This window comes from Entelurus aequoreus, linkage group LG24, assembly GCF_033978785.1.
Source record: "Entelurus aequoreus isolate RoL-2023_Sb linkage group LG24, RoL_Eaeq_v1.1, whole genome shotgun sequence".
Lineage (NCBI taxonomy): Eukaryota > Metazoa > Chordata > Actinopteri > Syngnathiformes > Syngnathidae > Entelurus > Entelurus aequoreus.
The window spans coordinates 6739430-6761803 of NC_084754.1; the positions used below are offsets into that span (position 1 = coordinate 6739430).

The window sequence follows — 22374 nt, forward strand, 5'->3', positions numbered from 1 at the left end:
GTGTCTTGCCCAAGGACACAACGGACGTGAAAACAAATGATAAATGTATGCATGATTCTGTTATATCTCACATTCTATATTGTGTTGTGGGAAAAGGTTGTCATAAATGTTAATTCATTTAAAAAATAATACAAAACACGTTTTTATGCATATGCAAATGTATTCAGTTATAAACATTCATTCACTTTCTCCTTTCCTTCATGGATCTAAACTTTTCAATATTTTCATTGTACCATATTTTTCGGGGTATAAGTCGCTCCGGAGTATAAGTCGCACCGGCCGAAAATGCATAATAAAGAAGGAAAAAAAACATATATAAGTCGCACTGGATATAAGTCACATTTTTGGGGGAAATGTATTTGATAAAAGCCAACACCAAGAATAGACATTTGAAAGGCAATTTAAAATAAATAAAGAATAGTGAACAACAGGCTGAATAAGTGTACGTTATATGAGGCATAAATAACCAACTGAGAACGTGCCTGGTATGTTAACGTAACATATTATGGTAAATAACTATAACATATAGAACATGCTATACAATCTGTCACTCCTAATCGCTAAATCCCATGAAATCTTATACGTCTAGTCTCTTACGTGAATGAGCTAAATAATATTATTTGATATTTTACGCTAATGTGTTAATAATTTCACACATAAGTCGCTCCTGAGTATAAGTCGCAAACTATGAAAAAAACTGCGACTTATAGTCCGACAAATATGGTAATATTTTCAGAATGTCTTTGTTCTATTTTTGGCCAAAGTAAGACAAATAAAACAATCTGAAGTTGTCTTTATTTTGTAGTTTTAATGCCATGATTTTAATAGTCCGGCCCGCGTGTGCACAGCTTTTCCTCCATGCGGCCCCTGAGCTAAAATGAGTTTGACACCCCTGCATTAAGCCTTGCAATGTGTTTCTCGCAGTTTTTGAACACATCACAATATCATACAAAAAGTCTAAAGTGACTTGTTAGACGGCGCCCTCTGCTGGATTCATGACCAACACTTTTTTACCCCCTGCAGATAGTGCCATCTAAACTCTTAAGTTTGCATAAAAAAACCAAGTAACTACACTGCAAAAACTGAAATCTAAGTAAGATGAAATATCTCAAATAAGGGTGATATTTGCTTATTTTCTGTCTGATAAGATAATTCTTCTCACTAAGCAGATTTTATGTTGGAGTGTTTTACTTGTTTTAAGGGTTTTGGTCCTAAATGATCTCAGTAAGATATTACAGCTTGTTGCTGAGATTTGATGACCTATATTGAGTAAAGCATGCTTGAAACTAGAATATCAACTGTTGCAAAGCTGTGTCATCAACACTCACAAGTATAAAACTACTTTTTCAAAGTAATCATTTCTTACTTCAAGCATGAAAAAAAAAATCATGACTTTGACACAATTGTGTCTCATAATTAAAAAAGATGACAGCCAAATGGACTTTGCTGTTTTATTTTCAATGAAACAATAGAAAATACGTACTCCCATAGTAGTACAGTTGTTATTTTAAGGTATTTTTGGTTTTACTTGTTTTGGAAAGTCTTGACAAGCCAAATTTTCTTGTTCTATTGGCAGATAATTTTGCTTAGTTCAAATAAAATACCCCTCATTTTTGTATTTTTTATTCTTGTTTTTGAACACTGACTTTTTGCCGGGTATTACTACAGATGCTTGATATTGGCTTTGTTACCAATATCTGATATGTTGATACTGTCCAGCATTTTCTTCATTACCAGTATCGACTGATACCACCATCCTTTCATTTGGGCCAAATTCAAGCAATAGCTCATTTTGTATCATTATCGGCACAAAACCGATACAGCTTTTCATGATATACGGGCCGATATTAGCGATCATTGCTGTCCTTTACAAGTCAAAGCAGAGAAAAGAAATCAGCAAAAGTGCGGTAGAACGACTAAAGAACCGGATTGTCGGGCAAAATCTGCTCTTTCCTGGTCCAAACATGTCCCATGTTTGCTTAGTCTCCACCAACACAACGCTGACTTGTTTTTTCTTGGATATTAAACAAGCATATTGGTTTTTAGTACATACAATAGGAAAGGGATTCGTCACAGTTTACCTGACACATGAAACGTGACAAATTTGGGGCGCGCACTATCCACCTTAGCCGCCAGATGGCAGTGGAGCAGGGGTGTCAAACTCATGTTGGAGGAACATCTGTGCACACGCGGGCCGGACTATTAAAATCATGGCATTAAAACTAGAAAATAAAGACAACTTCAGATTGTTTTCTTTGTCTTACTTTGGCCAAAAATAGAACGAACACATTCTGAAAATATTACAATAAAAATATAGAAAAAATAACCGGCAGCGGTAAAGTTTAGATCCATGAAGGAAAGAAGAAAGTGAATAAGTGAATACATTCACATATGCATAAAATAATGTTTTCTTTTGTATTATTTTTTAAATGAACTAAGTAACGTTTATGACCACCTTTTTCCAAAACACAATATAGAATGTGAGGTATAACAGGATCATGCATACGTTTATCATTTGTTTTCAAAACGCTTACAAAAAAGTGGGACCCCAAAAATTTACTGTGGGACCCCATTTTGAAAATTCCTAGCGCCAACACTGATGGAGTATTGGTGCGTGCAAAACAGCAGCAGGCGGCTGTGGCCTGCGGGCCGGTTCTAATACTAATCAAATATCATATCATTCATTCGCGGGCCGGATCTGGCCCACGGGCCTGGACTTTGACACAAAGGCAGTAGAGTGTTAAATATCTTCAAATGTGTTTTGTGGCAGTTCCAACATAGACCACAATGTCAGTGGGCTATGTAGAGTGGCGCTTTCCGTCATTTTCAGCAGACCGCATTGCAAAATCATTACCCCCCCCCCTTCCCTTCACACGAGACCATACTTGCCAACCTTGAGACCTCCGAATTCGGGAGATTGGGGGTAGGCGGGGTCGAGGGGGGGGGGGGGGGGGGGGGGTTAAGAGGGAGGAGTATAATTATAGCTAGAATTCACTGAAATTAAAGTATTTCTTATATGTATATATATATATATATGTATGTGTGGGGAAAAAATCACAAGACTAGGAGATCCTGAGGATTGAGGAAAACCCCTCATGAAACAGGCCTGTAGAGATGAAATAGTCTTGTGATTTTTTCCCCACACATACATATTACGCTCTACCACGGTATCGAGCACTAATTTTTGGATAATCTAATTAAGACATATATATATATATATATATATATATATATATATATATATATATATATATATATATATATATATATATATATATATATATATATATAGTACAGTAAACAGTAATGAAAACTGTACTGTACTTGCTGCTTACTTAAAAAAAACAACACTTACCTTTCACTATTTGAGTAGCCTTTGTTCTGCCATTTGAGTACTGGCGAGCAATCTCTGAATCCGGGAACATATCCTTCACGGATTTGTTGAAAACATCCGCAAATGAGAACGGAATGTTGCTTGCAAGGTGGCCCATAATACTGCGTTGCCGCCGCCTTGTGGATGTTGTATGTCAGTGTATTAACGTGCCGGCTGGAATAAACACACGCTGAGAAATAGCTCCATGCCTGCCTACTTTATGGGTTATAGATAAACCTATGGATAACGGAGACATATGTAATAGTCTCCTTTTCAGGTGAGAGAGGACGCTAAAGGCAGTGTCTTTAAGGCACGCCACCAATATAGTTGTCCGGGTGGAAATCGGGAGAGTGGTTGTCCTGCGAGATTTTCGGGAGAGGCACTGAAATTCGGGAGTTTCCCGGAAAATTCGGGAGGGTTGGCAAGTATGTGCGAGACCCACCCAGGAATGGGGCCGTACGGAACCCTTCCCCGCTGTCCCTCTATGCCCTCCAACAAAGACGACACTCACTCTTCTCCTGCAGGCTCTCAATGGGGGGGTTCTCCGCGTCGTCCTCCACGTCTCCGTAGTGCAGCATCTTGTGATTGGGTGACAAGCGGCAGTACCACAGTTTGTCTGAAGGGGGAAGCACAAGCCGAGAAGTTGGTAAGCGACATTTCCCGCGTGGATCGAAGTGCGCTCACCTTGTCTGCGCCGGCTGCTGATCTTCCTGAACATGGTTCCTTGGCACAGCCGGTGGAGTCTTTGTTGGCGGATCAACTCCAGCAGCTCGGGCTTCAGACGCTCTTTCAGTTCCCTGGCACACCAAAACAAGAAGTGTTACAAATAGAGATGTCCGATAATATCGGACTGCTGATATTATCGGCCGGTAAATGCTTTAAAATGTGATATCGGAAATGATCAGTATCGGTTTAAAAAAGTAAAATTTCTGACTTTTTAAAGCGCCGCTGTGGTACACGGACTAGAGAGAAGTTCAGAGCACCAATAAACCTTAAAGACACCGGCCCAATAACATAATATCTACGGCTTTTCACACACACAAGTGAATGCAATGCATACTTGGTCAACAGCTATACAGGTCACACAGAGGGTGACCGTATAAACAACTTTAACACTGTTACAAATATGCGCCACACTGTGAACCCACACCAAACAAGAATGACAAACACATTTCGGGAGAACATCCGCACCGTAACACAACATAAACACAACAGAACAAATACCCAGAACCCCCTGCAGCACTAACTCTTCCGGGACGCTACAATATACACCCCCCGCTACCCACCACAACCCCGCCCACCTCAACCTCCTCATGCTCTCTCCCAAATTCCAAGCTGCTGTTTTGAGGCATGTAAAAAAAAATAATGCACTTTGTGACTTCAATAATAAATATGGCAGTGCCATGTTGGCATTTTTTTCCATAACTCAAGTTGATTTATTTTGGAAAACCTTGTTACATTGTTTAATTTCATCCAGCGGGGCATCACAACAAAATGAGGCATAATAATGTGTTAATTCCACGACTGTATACATCTGTATCGGTTGATATCGGAATCGGTAATTAAGAGTTGGACAATATCGGATATCGGCAAAAAAGCCATTATCGGACATCTCTAGTTACAAATGTTTACAGCTATGTAAAAAAAAAAAAAGAATAAAAAAAAAAAAAAAGGCTTCACTACACATCTCAAATGAAAGCCTGGAGAGCTGCCATCAGTCAGTTAGAGAAATGGGAGCAGTGAGTTGCATCATGATCATGGACACTACATACAAAGTATTCACAGCAGCACCCGCTGCTCGTTGAGAAGATGTTTTCATGTCCGTCTGCACCAGTCATAAAGAAAACTTATTGAATGCGGAGAAGGTGTGTCCAAACTTTTGGCCTGTACTGTATGTAAATAGTTTTTTGTCATACCTAAAATTGACAAAATATTACAAATAACAGCGGCGGTCAAAGGATGTCTACATGTGACACTGACACAGACCTACAGTACGCCATAACGTGCAAACGTTCCGCATTCGCCATCTTGGCGGTGTACTCACAGTACGGGCGCCGCCAGCGTCTCTTCCTGGTGCAATCGTTCCGTCTGTCTCAGTTTGAGGATCTCGCTGTAGTTCAGAGCGTTGACTTTGTTCTTGAAGAGGTCCAGAGAGGTGGGCTTGGTGGAGAGTGTGCGCGTGATCTGCTCCCTCACCACCTGCATGACCTGTGCGAAAACCACAACACGTCTTGTGAAGAAGGAGCGAAGGATGCTGCGGTGAACTTGTATCCGTGACATCGTCTTGTGTCACTTGCACATCTTTGGTTTCAGATTAGACACAAACAAAATGTCAATTACTGTACATTTATGTGTCCTTGCACTGTCATTACAGGCTGCACTATTTCTTTGAAAAGCACTTTCTGACCCCAGGGAATGACCTAGTCCGCATTGACTCACTGAAAGTACCTCTTCTCCCATCTCGTTGCTCATTGAACATTGCACCATTGCATTTTTTTGCTCTTGCCCCCCTCCAAACTGAGCCTACTCCCTCCCCCTTGCATTCAGTGTATAAAGAACAACACATTTCTCTTCCAATTGCACACTCCTTGCATACTTTGCTATGACGTGACTTCTGCCTTTTGAGATGCTCGAGCTTCTCAAATAAATGGTAAATGGGTTATACTTGTATCGCGCTTTTCTACCTCCAAGGTACTCAAAGCGCTTTGACACTATTTCCACATTCACCCATTCACACACACATGGCGGGAGCTGCCATGCAAGGCCCTAATAAAGACCCATCAGGAGCAAGGGTGAAGTGTCTTGCTCAAGGACACAACAGATGTGACGAAGTTGGTAGTAGGTGGGGATCAAACCAGGAACCCTCAGGTTGCTGGCACGGCCACTCTCCCAACCGCGCCAGGCCGTCCCCTAAAAAAAAAATCTAAAAAACACAATTTTGTTGGACTACTTAAAACAATTTCCAATACAGGCACATGATCAAATCCTCCCTGGTAGGCCACACCCCTTCATGCTCATCCATTCACTACTTCTTTGATCTGTTGTAACTCAGCTTGTCCACCCCGCCCCCGGCAATTTCCTCTCAACAGCACGCCATCAATGACACGTGGCGTCTTTATTAACCTACTTCAGTCATTGATCACGCAGAATTAGAACGATCAATGCCTCCTTTCAAAGGTTAAACCCCCCCCCCCCAATAAAAAGACAATGACCATTGACAGAAGGTCCACAGTGTGTGGTTTCACCATCTCATGTACAAGGTTTTATATTTAATACAGATTCAGTCATTTTTTTTTAGTCTGACTTCCTGTTCCTGCACTTGCATGTGTGTAATTTAAAACAAATAATAATGAAATCTGCCTAGCAACCACTTTAAAGGCCTACTGAAAGCCACTACTACCGACTACGCAGTCTGATAGTTTATATATCAATGATGAAATCTTAACATTGCAACACATGCCAATACGGCCGGGTTAACTTATAAAGTGCAATTTTAAATTTCCCGCTAAATTTCCGGTTGGAAACGCCTCTGAGGATGACGTATGCGCGTGACGTCAATCATTGAAACGTAAGTATTCGCACACCATTGAAGTCAATACGAAATAGCTCTGTTTTCATCTCATTATTCCACAGTATTCTGGACATCTGTGTTGGTGAATCTGTTGCAATTTGTTCATTGCATTATGGAGAAAGAAGCTGAGCAAGCAAAGAAGAAAGTTGTCGGTGCGAAGCGTCTATTTTGCGGGGGAAGTCAGCAGCAACACGTACACAGCCGGCGCTTCTTTGTTTACATTCCCGAAAGATGAAAGATGCAGTCAAGATCGAAGAACTCGGACACCAGAGACTCTTACCAGGAGGACTTTGATTTGGATACACAGTTGCGATACCGTGAGTACACAGCTGCGCTTCCAAACATTTGATCGCTTGCTATAACTAGCTCGAGCTAGTAGCTAGGAGCTAGCATTAGGATTAATTTGTGGCATATTAAATATAAGCCTGGTTGTGTTGTGGCTAATAGAGTATATATATGTCATGTGTTTATTTACTGTTGTAGTCATTCCCAGCTGAATATCAGGGGCCGTACTTATCAAGCTTCTTAGAATTACTCCTAAGAAGTCTGCTAAGAGTTGACTTAAGAGTAAATAAATTCTTCGCTGAAAGCTGCACTTAAAAGTTAGTTATCAAGCGTCTTACTCACACTTTCAGCGAAGTGTAGGACTGAATCTTAAGTGTCACACTCAGAGCTGAATTACGACATTACTATGTGCCGTAAACGGAATTTTAGGTGACGTCATTTCTGTGTCCATAGAAATGACCAATCACGGAAGGGAATCCCTTGTCTAAGAATAAAGAAATATCTTGGAAATATTTAGGTGGACAATGGGAGTGTATATTTTGACAATAAACTACAAAATAATACAAAACAAACTAGTCCCCGCCGGCAGTCACGCTACCGCTCCCTCTCTTCTATCGCCCACACACTCACTGACGTCACTCACCTCACGGCCACACACATACGCTACTGTCATAACATTTTCTTTCCAATTCATTAATTAGGCAACTAACTTGAAACTGGTGTGGGTGGCTCTATATATACTAGCCCACTGCAGACACATGCAGAAATCAACAAGGAATCGAAAAGTATTAAATCTGTGACAAAAATAATATCCGCTCTGTCTAAACGATACTGTTTGATCAGCTGCTCGTCATCAAAAAAACCCAACATTGTTCCGTTCCCTGAATGTTCGCGCACGTCTCTCTCGCCTCAGTGCCATCCCCTGCTGGCAACTCCTAACCACTTAAGACACCTCTGAAGGTCTCTTAAATATCGTGGAGAGTAGGAGTGATTCTTAGACTTAAGAACGTTGATAAAAAGCTTTTATTCTTAAGTTTGAGAGTAGGACTAAATTTCGCAAATTCTCAGGACTTAAGTGTAAAATGGCACTCTAAGAAGCTTGATAAGTACGGCCCCAGGTCACCCCCGCCTCTCACAGCATCTTCCCTATCTGAATAGCTTCAACTCCCCACTAGTCCTTCACTTGCACTTTCCTCATCCACAAATCCTTCTTCATCCTCGCTCAAATTAATGGGGAAATTGTCGCTTTCTCGGTCCGAATCTCTCTCACTTCATGCGGCCATCATTGTAAACAATAGGGAACTTTGCGTATATGTTCAACTGACTACGTCACGCTACTTCCGGTAGGGGCAAGCCTTTTTTTTATCAGATACCAAAAGTTGCGATCTTTATCGTCGTTGTTCTCTACTAAATCCTTTCAGCAAAAATATGGCAATATGGCGAAATGATCAAGTATGACACATAGAATAGATCTGCTATCCCCGTTTAAATAAAAAAAATTAATTTCAGTAGGCCTTTAAGGTGCTAACGTCTTCTGAGTTTGCCGTAGGAAGATTTTGAATAGAAGCAAACACGACCACCCATGTTTGTGTTGACATAAAATAAACACAGCATTGTAAAGTTTAAAATTGCTCTCAGTATCCGTTTCTAGGCTGCAAATAGAATGTTTGTATAAATCCATCAGCTGCACTTGCTCCACTCTGCTGACAAATTATACTGATTGTCGCTACATTGCACACACGAAGCAGGCGCCTGAACACAAAAACTCAGGTTGCAGTCAACCAACTTAATCGACTTCCCGCCGTAACCCTCCGAAAGAAAATACCTTCATAACAAACTCCTGTAAGAATACGTCAACCATCAAGTCAGTTTTGACGTAAAAATGAAAGTTAATCAAGCAAATCAACCTTACCTCCATTTTGAGCAAATATTTCAATCCCCAGTGTGAGGCGGTAAGAGAGGCAACGATCACCTACATGACGGCAGCAGAGGTGGCTGTCTGTTTTGTAAACAAACGCCCTGACACTCTCACACACCCCTAACGCCCTCCACCCCCTCCCCAGACAACCTGTCAGCCAATCAGAGCCATGAATGGCAGCTGTCTCAGAACCCTTCAGCATGTGCGTGAACGTTCACACGCGTGTGTGTCTGGGGGAGCACCGTCGGTCTTCGCTCGTTTAGCGACAGTTTCAAACCTGCATAACACACAGTGCATTTAAGTTGCTATGGTAACCGCTATGTCACACTGGTATCAATATATACTTGCTATACAGGCACCTCACTGGAAATATGTCAGCTAAAGGCTCAATTAGGGGAAAACAGAAAACAATTCAGACCACAAGCACTTAAAAAAACAAAAGCTTGAAACAAAAAATACATCCTAAGACTAGCATAGATCATTCGTAATTCCACTAAACAAAACACTAATGCTGCAAACTTAGAAGGAATAGTAAGTTGTTTTTTTCAAACAGTGTGCTAGTGGTAAAGTGTCATTCCTCTACTGCTAAAACTCAAATAATAAGAACTAGAGATGTCCGATAATATCGGTCTGCCGATATTATCGGCCGATAAATGCGTTAAAATGTAATATCGGAAATTATCGGTATCGGTTTTTTTTATTATCAGTATCGGGTTTTTTTTGTGTTTTTTTTTTTATTAAATCCACATAAAAAACACAAGATACACTTACAATTAGTGCACCAACCCAAAAAACCTCCCTCCCCCATTTACACTTATTCACACTCATTCACACAAAAGGGTTGTTTCTTTCTGTTATTAATATTCTGGTTCCTACATTATATATCAATATATATCAATACAGTCTGCAAGGGATACAGTCCGTAAGCACACATGAGTGTGCGTGCTGCTGGTCCACTAATAATACTAACCTTTAACAGTTAATTTTACAAATTTTCATTAATTACTAGTTTCTATGTAACTGTTTTTATATTGTTTTACTTTCTTTTTTATTCAAGAAAATGTTTTTAATTTATTTATCTTATTTTATTTGATTCATTTTTTTAAAAAGTACCTTATCTTCACCATACCTGGTTGTCCAAATTAGGCATAATAATGTGTTAATTCCACGACTGTATATATCGGTTGATATCGGTATCGGTTGATATCGGTATCGGTAATTAAAGAGTTGGACAATATTGGGATATCGGCAAAAAGCCATTATCGGACATCCCTAATAAGAACCTTTGTTTACTTTTACTTAGTTATTCCACAGACTCGATGCTAAAGATATAAAATGTATAATCAGGCTTACATTATAAAAATTAACTGTAAAATATATTTTTTTTAGATTGTAAAATACTGTCCTGCACATTAATCTGATCGTTTTTTCATAGTTTTTTTAATTAAATGAACTGAAACTATCTTGAACACAGGAAAAATAGCTTCTTTTTTTTTGTCCCCACTATCAAAATTATATTTGATTTTACCATGAAATATAATCCTAAATCAGAAAAGTAGATTTTTTTTTTTTAACATATTTGTATTACTCCTTACCCGAACTATACAATACAAGTCACACTTTAGTCATGTCCCTCGGTTTTCACTCAGTACTGTTCAGGAGCGTCGGAGTGGAGGGATAAGTGGGGAGGTTGTACCAAGGCCCAAAGCACTTCTGTAAAGTTTTTTCTGTCATTTAAATATGTAACTTATAAAAATACAACAACGTCATAAATGATAACCTACAATTAAAATAGCCAGGAAAGTTTATTAATAAGGTTGCTTGAATCAAATTAAGAATGTCCAACTACACCCCCTGTCAAAAATGCAAAATGGTTCGTTCATAGCAAACTTAACGAACTAAACAAACACTTAACTCCACACGGGCATCGAAATGTCATTAAAGCTCACCTTTAAGAATTCACACACAGCACAAACATTTTAGGAAAAGAATGAGGTGATGGAAAACAGTTAAAAAATATTACAATCTATCGGTGGCAACATAGGAAAAGGGATGTACTAGTTTTATTTTTCGCATAATTGTGGTGCGTTTAAAGACCCCCTTGATTAAAGCTAGAAACAGAGGTGTCACTAGTTGTTGAAGATGGGGGAGACTTTATCCCAAAGAAATGCGCTAATAATAATATAATCATAAAAATAATTAAGTATTATTTTATATGATTTGTATTATCCACTGATATGTATATCAGCTAATCTCTGCTTTACACTCTGTATCATATTCTGGCGACTTCATATTTAATTTGTTGGCATTTTTTAAAATAAACAAAACCAAATTATTTAGGAGGTATATCTAGGTATGTTAAAATAAGAGTTAAAATATTTTAAAATATTTGAATTGCTTTTTTTTCTCATGTCTTAAAAAGCTGGTTTTGAACAAATCCATGCACTAATTAGCTTTGTAGTACATGTAAACATACCAAATGTGTGTGTATGGCATGGCGAAGTTGGGTTTTGAGTGGATAGGGTGCCACTCAGGAATTTGGTGCTACGTCCCTGGTTACCTTAAAAAATGATCCCCTCTGAAAAATGTGGAATATTCCACAAGTCATATTTTCTGAAGACCATGGAAAAACCAAAAGTAAGGATATACTTACATTCATCCCACCATTGGGAAATTATCACTCATTTATTTTACCGTGTATTCCATGACATGTGACTATGACTGAACGGGGTTCAAATCTCAGCCCAATTATATTTATACTATTTGTTTATTTTTAGGGATCACTGTAATGTGCTGAGTACCAACATGCTGTCAGCATGAATGTCCTGTGGCAATAGTTCATGTATTTAAAAGTCAAAGATCCTTTATTTGCTAATTCTATGCTAAAAAAACTCACTCCAGTGACTTTCAGTAGGGATGATGTTCGAAACCGGTTCTCCCGGTTGTTCGATAAGAAAAGAACCGTTCGACAAGAAAAGAACCGATTACATGGACTCGAATCCCTTTTTGAGAACCGGTTCCCGTTATCGAGGCCACTATAGTAAAGAAAAAGAGTTGGTTCTTTATTTGAATCCCTGGGAACGAATCCCGTCCCACAAGAAATGCCCTGTGGGACATCACAGGAAATTACGTAGCTCAGTCATTAGACTGAGCTACGTAATTTCCTGTGATGTCACACAAGCAGCAAAAATAATGGACCGGAAAAAACGCCTCAAGGTATGGCTATTCACCTATAGATCACAGAGACAGGTTGTTTTTGTGTTACTGTATATATTTGTTTTTCTGAAAAATCCCACTTAATATACTTTGGGTAACAACAGTCAATATTTTTTTTTTTTTTTTTTTTAGGGGGGTAACAGTCAATATTTATCGATTTATTTATTTATTTTTCTTATAAAATAAAAGTGAGCTTTTGTAAAACCAAATATTGTGTTTTTTTCCATATACAACAACCTATCTGGATTCGATAAGAGAATCGATAAGGAATCGGTTCGATAAGAGGATTCGATAATGGGCTCAAACTCGATAATTTCTTATCAAACATCATCCCTAACTTTCAGTTCCTCAAATGAGTCATATTTGGCTTTTTTTTTTTTACAAAAAATTAATAAAAGTTTAATCAGATTTTTTAAATCAGATTTAGAGTTGAACATTTACAGCAACCATTAAAGTCTCCCTTTCAATTTGATACGAAGAAAAACACCATTTTACTTTGGATATGACTTTGTCTAGCAAGCCTCTTAAGCCCAGGGTTGATGAGGTTAATCATTTAAATGTGCATATTTGTGTCTCACATTTGGACCCAACTCGTTCAAAAAATTTATAATAAAACATGTAATAAAACCTACTCAGTGGCCTAGTGGTTAGTGTCCGCCCTGAGATCGGTAGGTTGTGAGTTCAAACCCCGGCCGGGTCATACCAAAGACTATAAAAATGGGACCCATTACCTCCCTGCTTGGCACTCAGCATCAAGGGTTGGAATTGGGGGTTAAATCACCAAAAATTATTCCCGGGCGCGGCTACGCTGCTGCTCACTGCTCCCCTCACCTCCCAGGGGGTGAACAAGGGGATGGGTCAAATGCAGAGGACACATTTCACCACACCTAGTGTGTGTGTGTGACAATCATTGGTACTTTAACTTTAACTTAATACACAATCAATGTCTGACTTGTTTTTATTTTGAGGTAAAATTGAACAATATCCTTTACGTCTTCCTCCTTGATGTATACACATAAGTAAAATATCTGATTCTGTGCCGCAGTTTGGATATTTCCTTTAATTTACACATTATTTGTATACATTAATTTATCATGTTCCTCTTCATTCCTCACTGAACACAAATGCCATATTAAAGCCCTCTAAAACACACTTTGCACATGTAATTGTGAGTATTAATGTTTAAAAAAATGTCAATTGAGTAAAAGTGGGTCGCGACTTAATTACCGTCAATGTCATACTGTGAGTCCCAGGTTGAGACCATTTGGGAACTCCTGCATTGAATAATAACAATAGTAAAAAGTCAATTAAATGTAGTATCTTCCTGCAGTGTTGTGCCCTCATACATGATTGTGTGAAATTCCCTCTCTTGTTGTGTAATTACTGCTGACGCTATGAACGCTTTGTTTCCCTTATTTCCTTCTCCCCCTGTTTCTGCCGCCCTGCACGCTTTCTCTCTTTGTTCAACCAACGTCCCTTTGTGCTCGCCCCAAAGCACCCTGGGTAGGGAGTTGAAAAAACAAAAGGCCAGATCTCGGGCCTTGGGCTCCGGACACTGGCCCAGCTCCGTAAAAGGTCAAGAGGTCGCTGGGTTTTATGGCCATCAAGGGAGCGCTTGGTGGGAAAGTATGGCTGTGGGTGCTGTGGACATGCACAGGGGGGGACAATAGCACGGCCGCTTTGCCTTTGAGGACGATCTGAACAGACAGATGATCAATATCCCTTGTAGACAAGCTCCTGCTGCTCAACACTTGGCTCTAACGTTCACCGTTGTGCAAGCATGACGATCACTGTGTGGTCTACCCTGCATGTCGGTGAGGGACCACGGTTAGCGTTAAAATGAGGTTGTACAAATTTGTTAAGCTAAAAATTATTTAGCTTAAAGGCTACGATGAATTTAGTCTTTTCTAACTAATAAATGTAACAATGTTGGATACTCGTGTTAAACAATGCCAAAGAGGAGCTCCTCCCCCTCTGTCTCAGGCTAGGAGAAAACGCAGGAAAAGTTAGGATAAAGTAATATTTTCATATAATCTTGGCATGTGTGTTATAACACCGCCGTGCGACATGCTGTGAAAGAAATGCTGCAAACAGCTTTTTTTTTTAATGCGCAGTCTGAATCAATCGGCGAGTGTGCCGGTGTCCCTAATAATGAATCCATGAAATGTTTATTTTCCACCGTGTCTGGAAAACATTTCCAAAAAGATACACTGCCGTTCAAAAGTTTGGGGTCACCCAAACAATTTTGTGGAATAGCCTTCATTTCTAAGAACAAGAATAGACTGTCGAGTTTCAGATGAAAGTTCTCTTTTTCTGGCCATTTTCAGCGTTTAATTGACCCCACAAATGTGATGCTCCAGAAACTCAATCTGCTCAAAGGAAGGTCAGTTTTGTAGCTTCTGCAACGAGCTAAACTGTTTTCAGATGTGTGAACATGATTGCACAAGGGTTTTCTAATCATCAATTAGCCTTCTTAGCCAATGAGCAAACACATTGTACCATTAGAACACTGGACTGATAGTTTCTGGAAATGGGCCTCTATACACCTATGTAGATATTGCACCAAAAACCAGACATTTGCAGCTAGAATAGTCATTTACCACATTAGCAATGTATAGAGTGTATTTATTTCAAGTTAAGACTAGTTTAAAGTTATCTTCATTGAAAAGTACAGTGCTTTTCCTTCAAAAATAAGGACATTTCAATGTGACCCCAAACTTTTGAACGGTAGTGTAAATCGTTCATTTGCAATCGGGGAATGCTTGCAGACAGTCGCCATTTTGCAGGCAGACTCAAAACACTGTCAACGTGGAGCCAAAGCTACGCAAAAATGACACCAAATCATATCCAATACATATATGAAGTCTTTTAGATCATCGGAGGTCCCCTTTAATTTATTTAGAACACAATCTGGGACTCTGGTCCACCTTCATTTTTTTCAGAACCCCCAAAAATAAGTCAACGATTGAAAATGAATTAATCCAGCGGTGCTCAAAGTGTGCAACGGGAGACATTTTTGGCCAAAAGCTTGTTTTTTTTATTGACATAGGCTAAAAAAAAACTATTTATTGAGATATATTATTGGATTTGCAAAATGTGTCACCTATTACACAAAGCTAAAATGTTAATGTTTTGTTCAGATAGCTTACTGACTTACATTAGATTGAGTTTAGCATCTTTAATGCACAAAATGTATCATATCACTAATGAAAGATACACACTATACAGTACAGGCCAAAAGTTTGGACACACCTTCTCCTCATTTAATGCGTTTTCTTTATTTTCATGACTATTTACATTGTAGATTGTCACTGAAGGCATCACAACTATGAATGAACACGTGGAGTTATGCACTTAACAAAAAAAGGTGAATGAACTGAAAACATGTTTTATATTCTAGTTTCTTCAAAATAGCCACCCTTTGCTCCGATTACTGCTTTGCACACTCTTGGCATTCTCTCGATGAGCTTCAAGCACACCTGTAAAGTGAAAACCATTTCAGGTGACTGCCTCTTGAAGCCCATCGAGAGAATGCCAAGAGTGTGCAAAGCAGTAATCAAAGCAAATGGTGGCTATTTTGAAGACACTAGAACAGGGGTCACCAACCTTTTTGAAACCAAGAGCTACTTCTTGGGTACTGATTAATGCGAAGGGCTACCAGTTTGATACACACTTAAATAAATTGCCAGAAATAGCCAATTTGCTCAATTTACCTTTAACTCTTTATTATTATTAATAATTAATGATGTTTACACTTAATTCAACAGTTTAAAAGAGGAAAAAACACGAAAAAAATGACAATTAAATTTTGAAACATAGTTTATCTTCAATTTCGACACTTTAAAATTCAAACGAAGAAAAAAAGAGAAAAACTAGCTAATTCGAATCTTTTTGAAAAAATTAAAAAAGAATTTATGGAACATCATTAGTCATTTTTCCTGATTAAGATTAATTTTTGAATTTTGATTACATGTTTTAAATAGGTTAAAATCCAATCTGCACTTTGTTAGAATATATAACAAATTGGACCAAGCTATATTTCTAACACAGACAAATCATTATTTCTTGTAGATTTTCCAGAACAAAAATTTTAAAAGAAATTCAAAAGACTTTGAAATAAGATTTAAATTTGATTCTACAGATTTTCTAGATTTGCCAGAATACTTTTTTTGAATTTTAATCATAATAAATTTGAAGAAATATTTCACAAATATTCTTCGTCGAAAAAACAGAAGCTGAAATGAAGAATTAAATTAAAATGTATTTATTATTCTTTACAATAAAAAAAATAAATTTACTTGAACATTGATTTAAATTGTCAGGAAAGAAGAGGAAGGAATTTAAAAGGTAAAAAGGTATATGTGTTTAAAAATCCTAAAATAATTTTTAAGGTTGTATTTTTTTCTCTAAAATTGTCTTTCTGAAAGTTATAAGAAGCAAAGTAAAAAAATTAATGAATTTATTTAAACAAGTGAAGACCAAGTCTTTAAAATATTTTCTTGGATTTTCAAATTTTATTTGAGTTTTGTCTCTCTTAGAATTAAAAATGTCGGGCAAAGCGAGACCAGCTTGCTAGTAAATAAATAAAATTTAAAAAATAGAGGCAGCTCACTGGTAAGTGCTGCTATTTGAGCTATTTTTAGAACAGGCCAGCGGGCTACTCATCTGGTCCTTACGGGCTACCTGGTGCCCGCGGGCACCGCGTTGGTGACCCCTGCACTAGAATATAAAACATGTTTTCAGTTATTTCACCTTTTTTTGTTAAGTACATAACTCCACATGTGTTCATTCATAGCTTTGATGCCTTCAGTGACAATCTACAGTGTAAATAGTCATGAAAATAAAGAAAACACATTGAATGAGAAGATGTGTCCAAACTTTTGGCCTGTACAGTATGTCATTTTTTTTGCAATAAAAGATCAATTAAATTTGTTGCAGTGTAAAGTTAGCCTACTGCACCTTGTCAAAGTCCTCCTGTGTGGCTCTCATCTCCTTCCAGGTTTTGTTGAGCAGCTGGATGCACACACAAAAGAGCTCCTCCAGGAGTCGGTCCTGACTGAAGAAGACAGGGTGGTAGTCGGATCCTGTCTCTGAGGCTGTGAGAATAAAGCCAAAAAAAAAAATGGACGACCGGTTATGGAGATGATTTGTCTACACTGAAAGTTCAGAGGAACTGATGGCTGACTCACGGGGCTCGCCGATGCGGAGGATTTCACACAAGATTAAAGTAAGCTGGATGCTACTCCGAGCGAACGGACACTCGTGCTTGTCCTCCCTGCTGCTGTTCTCTAGAACAAACTGTCAAGAAAGTGGAAGGTAGAAAAAAAATATCGTACAATTAGTTTTAAATTGCGTAAAAACCTAAAATCATGCTTACCCTGCTGTATGCATCGGGATTGCGAGTAGCAAAATATAACATGGTGTCCAAAGCTAAAAGGCCAGGAGGCGTTCGTATCAAGTCCTGACCAGGGTTGCTATTGTTCTTGAAAAATTAAAAAAAGTCAAAGACATTTAGAATAATAGAAAAACTATATAACACAACAGTTAGAATACCATGTCGATACTAAAGCAACTTACAGAGAAGCCCAACTTCTTGAACTCTTTGGCGCAGAGAGAACGTCGTCTCTCGTGGTTCAGGCTGTTTTCACTCTCCGTCTCAAAGGCGGTCTGCCGCAGAATGTGAAGGTTGTCTCTCTGCTCCTGCATGAATACAACATGCATGCCTTTTGACTCACCTCCAATCTAACCTCATGTAAACAATACAAGACTTGAAATGTCAAGTCATGAGGAGGAAATTGCTTGCATTCAATCTAAGCTAATAACTTCTTTATTGTGTTCTATCAGACATTTGGTCATAAGCGTTACAAATTAATGCTTAGCTTTGTATATTTTGGAGTTATAACTATAGAGGTTGTACACCCACTATAATACATACACTACCGTTCAAAAGTTTGGGGTCACATTGAAATGTCCTTATTTTTGAAGGAAAAGCACTGTACTTTTTAATGAAGATAACTTTAAACTAGTCTTAACTTTAAAGAAATACACTCTATACATTGCTAATGTGGTAAATGACTATTCTAGCTGCAAATGTCTGGTTTTTGGTGCAATATCTACATAGGTGTATAGAGGCCCATTTCCAGCAACTATCACTCCAGTGTTCTAATGGTACAATGTGTTTGCTCATTGGCTCAGAAGGCTAATTGATGATTAGAAAACCCTTGTGCAATCATGTTCACACATCTGAAAACAGTTTAGCTCGTTACAGAAGCTACAAAACTGACCTTCCTTTGAGCAGATTGAGTTTCTGGAGCATCACATTTGTGGGGTCAATTAAACGCTCAAAATGGCCAGAAAAAGAGAACTTTCATCTGAAACTCGACAGTCTATTCTTGTTCTTACAAATGAAGGCTATTCCACAAAATTGTTTGGGTGACCCCAAACTTTTGAACGGTAGTGTACAGAATTTCACAAAAGTAAGTAAACCCATGACAATGTAACAAAAATCTTATGATATATTTTTAAAGTACACATAAGCATCCAGATGACCGAGATTTCACTAACAAACCCATCAGGACAAAGTTACAATCTATGGGCCGCCGGGCTTTCTGCTCGACCGCTCCCGAACTTTGGAACGCTCTCCCCGACCATCTTAGAGCACCACAGTCGGTCGACCGTTTTAAGAAGGGACTAAAAACCCACCTTTTTAGCACAGCTTTTATCTAATTTCTCTGCCTTGTTGTTTTTAAATACACTGCTTGCTTATCTGTTTTTTATCCAGTGCTTCCATGCTTTTATTTCTATTTTTATCTATGTTTCTGTTTTATCCAGTGTTGATCTAGTGTGTCATGATTTCATTTCTATTTGAATTTTTTATTATACATTCTTACTTTCTATTTTTATTTTTATACTTTGTAGCACTTTGAGATCTTAACAAATGTAAAGTGCGTTACAAATGTAATTCATTATTATTATTATTATTATTATAAAAGTTCTCTATGTATTTTTTCCTCTTGAAAATGAATCTGGCAGTCATTTTCCAGAATATTCATTGTTTTTTCAGTAATCAATAGATTGTACCTTTCTATCGCCAGAGTCGTCTTGGCGTGACGTCAGCTACAGAACTGAAGCCCATTGCCCGGCATAGACAGTGTGAATAAAAGCTATTATTTTGATCATTTAGTTGCACGTTTGTCACCCTGGTCCATGATTACTTTAAAAGCAATAAGGTGTAACATTGTGAGCAAAAAAGAAATACAAAGGAATCGCCATTTACAGACTTCCCTGCTCTTCCATAGACACCATAGCCTGTGTTTCCTCATGCTGTTTCAGCATTTAATCAAGCAACTTGAGGAAAACATCAGTAGAAGAGGACGCAAAACAGAATACTTGCGGCCAACATTCTTTTTCTCTCATTTATGAGCGCCCGGTCTGCTCTTTCTCTAGGTTCTGACTCAAGTCTTTTCTCCCCTCCTCCTGATTTTCATAATCACATTTGGCTTGAGTCTTTTATCAATCAATCAATCAATGTTTATTTATATAGCCCTAAATCACTAGTTTTAAATGTGTTCCATCCAAACTCCGACCAAAACCCTTCTTTTACAAAGTCAGAATCAATAAAACGATCGCTGAAAATTCAATTTCTCTCGCTTGGTCCGTCCCATTTTGCACAGGTTGATTTGGCTAAAGAGGTCCATACTTTGCTCATATTCTTATCATTTGGAAATAATATGCAGGCCGACCCCTTCTTGAGTTGTATTGCTACCACCTGCAACAATGCAACTGGCAGCCATATTTGATAGTTCCTTGAAATTCTGTGTGAAAATATTGTGATTCCTGATGGAGATACTACCAAAACACATACTACGCAATATGAAACTACCTCTAGTCTTCTGTAGGTGACGGCAGCAGGCTGATGAAGTCCCGCCTACATTTTGGAACCAAAAGTGAGCGTTCCAAAACGTCCTGAAACTTGTTAGAAAACAAGCCTAAAATCACTACTATTTTCAGGGGGAATTTTACCTGTAGAAACATTTTAGATCCAGAACTATAAAATAAGTGCCAATGTTGTCAGCATTTGAGGGATCACAGTGGAACCTCGGTTCTCATTCGTATGCCATTACAAAAGGACAAAAATCAAAGCAACTTTCCCGATTAGGAAGTAATGTAAATCCAATGAATCCTATAACAGACAACCAAAAATACAAACATCTTTTAGAGATAGTTTACATGCAGAAAACAATGTGAAATTCACATTCATTATGAACTAAATGGATGATTAAACATTTAGCTTAAAGGCCTACTGAAATTAATTTTTTTTATTTAAACGGGAATAGCAGATCCATTCTATGTGTCATACTTGATCATTTCGCGATATTGCCATATTTTTGCTGAAAGGATTTAGTAGAGAAAATCGACGATAAAGTTCGCAACTTTTGCTCGCTAATAAAAAAAAGCCTCGCCTGTACCGGAAGTAGCGTGACGTCAGAGGAGCTAGTATTCCTCACAATTTTCCTTTGTTTACAATGGAGCAAGAGAGATTCGGACCGAGAAAGTGACGATTACCCCATTAATTTGAGCGAGGATGAAAGATTCGTAGATGAGGAACGTTACAGTGAAGGACTTGAGAGGCAGTGATGGACGTATCTTTTTTCGCTCTGACCGTAACTTAGGTACAAGCTGGCTCATTGGATTCCACACTCTCTCCTTTTTCTAGTGTGGATCACGGATTTGTATTTTAAACCACCTCAGATACTATATCCTCTTGAAAATGAGAGTCGAGAACGCGAAATGGACATTCACAGTGACTGAACATGTAAATACACGATTAATAATTTTCAGCTTTGCGAAGCTAAAAAAATAGAAGCTAAGTTAGCTACAGAGCTAACGTGATAGCAGGCTCAAATGCAGATAGAAACACAATTTGAAAAAAACCCTGACTGGAAGGATAGACAGAAGATCAACAATACTATTAAACCATGAACATGTAAATACACGGTTAATATTTTTCAGCTTGGCGAAGCTAAAAAAAATAGAAGCTAACCTAGCTACGTAGCCAACGTGATAGCATCAGTCTCAAATGCAGATAGAAACTACATTTTAAAAAACCCTGACTGGAAGGATAGACAGAAGATCAACAATACTATTAAACCATGAACATGTAAATACACGGTTAATATTTTTCAGCTTGGCGAAGCTAAAAAAAATAGAAGCTAACTTAGATGCGGCGGCGGGCGTTGTACGCTTTTGACGACACCCCGGCCGCCATCAGAGTCGGCAAGAAACATATATTTCCCCAAAGTTACGTACGTGACATGCACATATCGACACGCACGTACGGGCAAGCGATCAAATGTTTGGAAGCCAAAGCTGTACTCACCGTAGTGCGTCTGCTATCCTGCTCAAAACACAACACAACCTCCTGGTGTTGGTGTTGCTACAGCCAGCCGCTAATACACCGATCGCACCTACAACTTTCTTATTTGCAGCCTCCATTGTCCATTAAACAAATTGCAAAAAGATTCACCAACACAGATGTCCAGAATACTGTGGAATTTTGTCGAAAAAAACAGAGGTATTTGAATTGGGTCCAAACACTTCCCTTGACCTCGTGACGTCACGCGCATACGTCATCATACATAGACGTTTTCAAGCGGAAGTTTAAAATTGCACTTTATAAGTGAACCCGGCCCTATCGGCATGTGTTGCAATGTTAAGATTTCATCATTAATATATAAACTATCAGACTGCGTGGTCGCTAGTAGTGGCTTTCAGTAGGCCTTTAATTTTTACACTGAAGATCATTGTAGGTAAAGAGGACGATGAACAGGGTGGAAAGGAGGAAAAAGTCACACAGATGACACAGTCGTACTTTGCTACGAGTTCTTTCTTGAGTTCAATAGTGCTTCCCACCTTCTTTATCAAAGTGCTGGCACTCGCAACTATCTTTGGCTCCTCAGAAACTGGAAATGGTGCTGTATCATGTTGTAATTGTATGGATGTTCGAAATAA

At 38.5% G+C, this 22374-nt stretch overlaps 1 protein-coding gene across 2 annotated transcripts in view; it reads right to left on the minus strand.

The window, feature by feature from the left end:
* The window catches only part of LOC133641544 (engulfment and cell motility protein 3-like), a 62126-nt gene that overhangs the window by 2055 nt on the left and 37697 nt on the right, over nucleotides 1-22374 (minus strand). Inside the window, exons 12-18 of one of the 2 annotated variants that reach the window (XM_062035337.1) lie at nucleotides 17941-18063; nucleotides 17741-17845; nucleotides 17553-17661; nucleotides 17323-17459; nucleotides 5418-5581; nucleotides 4058-4170; nucleotides 3885-3989 (exon numbers count right to left, since the gene is read on the minus strand). In XM_062035337.1, the coding sequence (XP_061891321.1) occupies nucleotides 3885-3989; nucleotides 4058-4170; nucleotides 5418-5581; nucleotides 17323-17459; nucleotides 17553-17661; nucleotides 17741-17845; nucleotides 17941-18063 (856 nt within the window). Of the gene's footprint in view, nucleotides 1-3884; nucleotides 3990-4057; nucleotides 4171-5417; nucleotides 5582-9141; nucleotides 9234-17322; nucleotides 17460-17552; nucleotides 17662-17740; nucleotides 17846-17940; nucleotides 18064-22374 lie in introns of those variants that run through there. The other variant, XM_062035339.1, reaches the window with a different exon arrangement.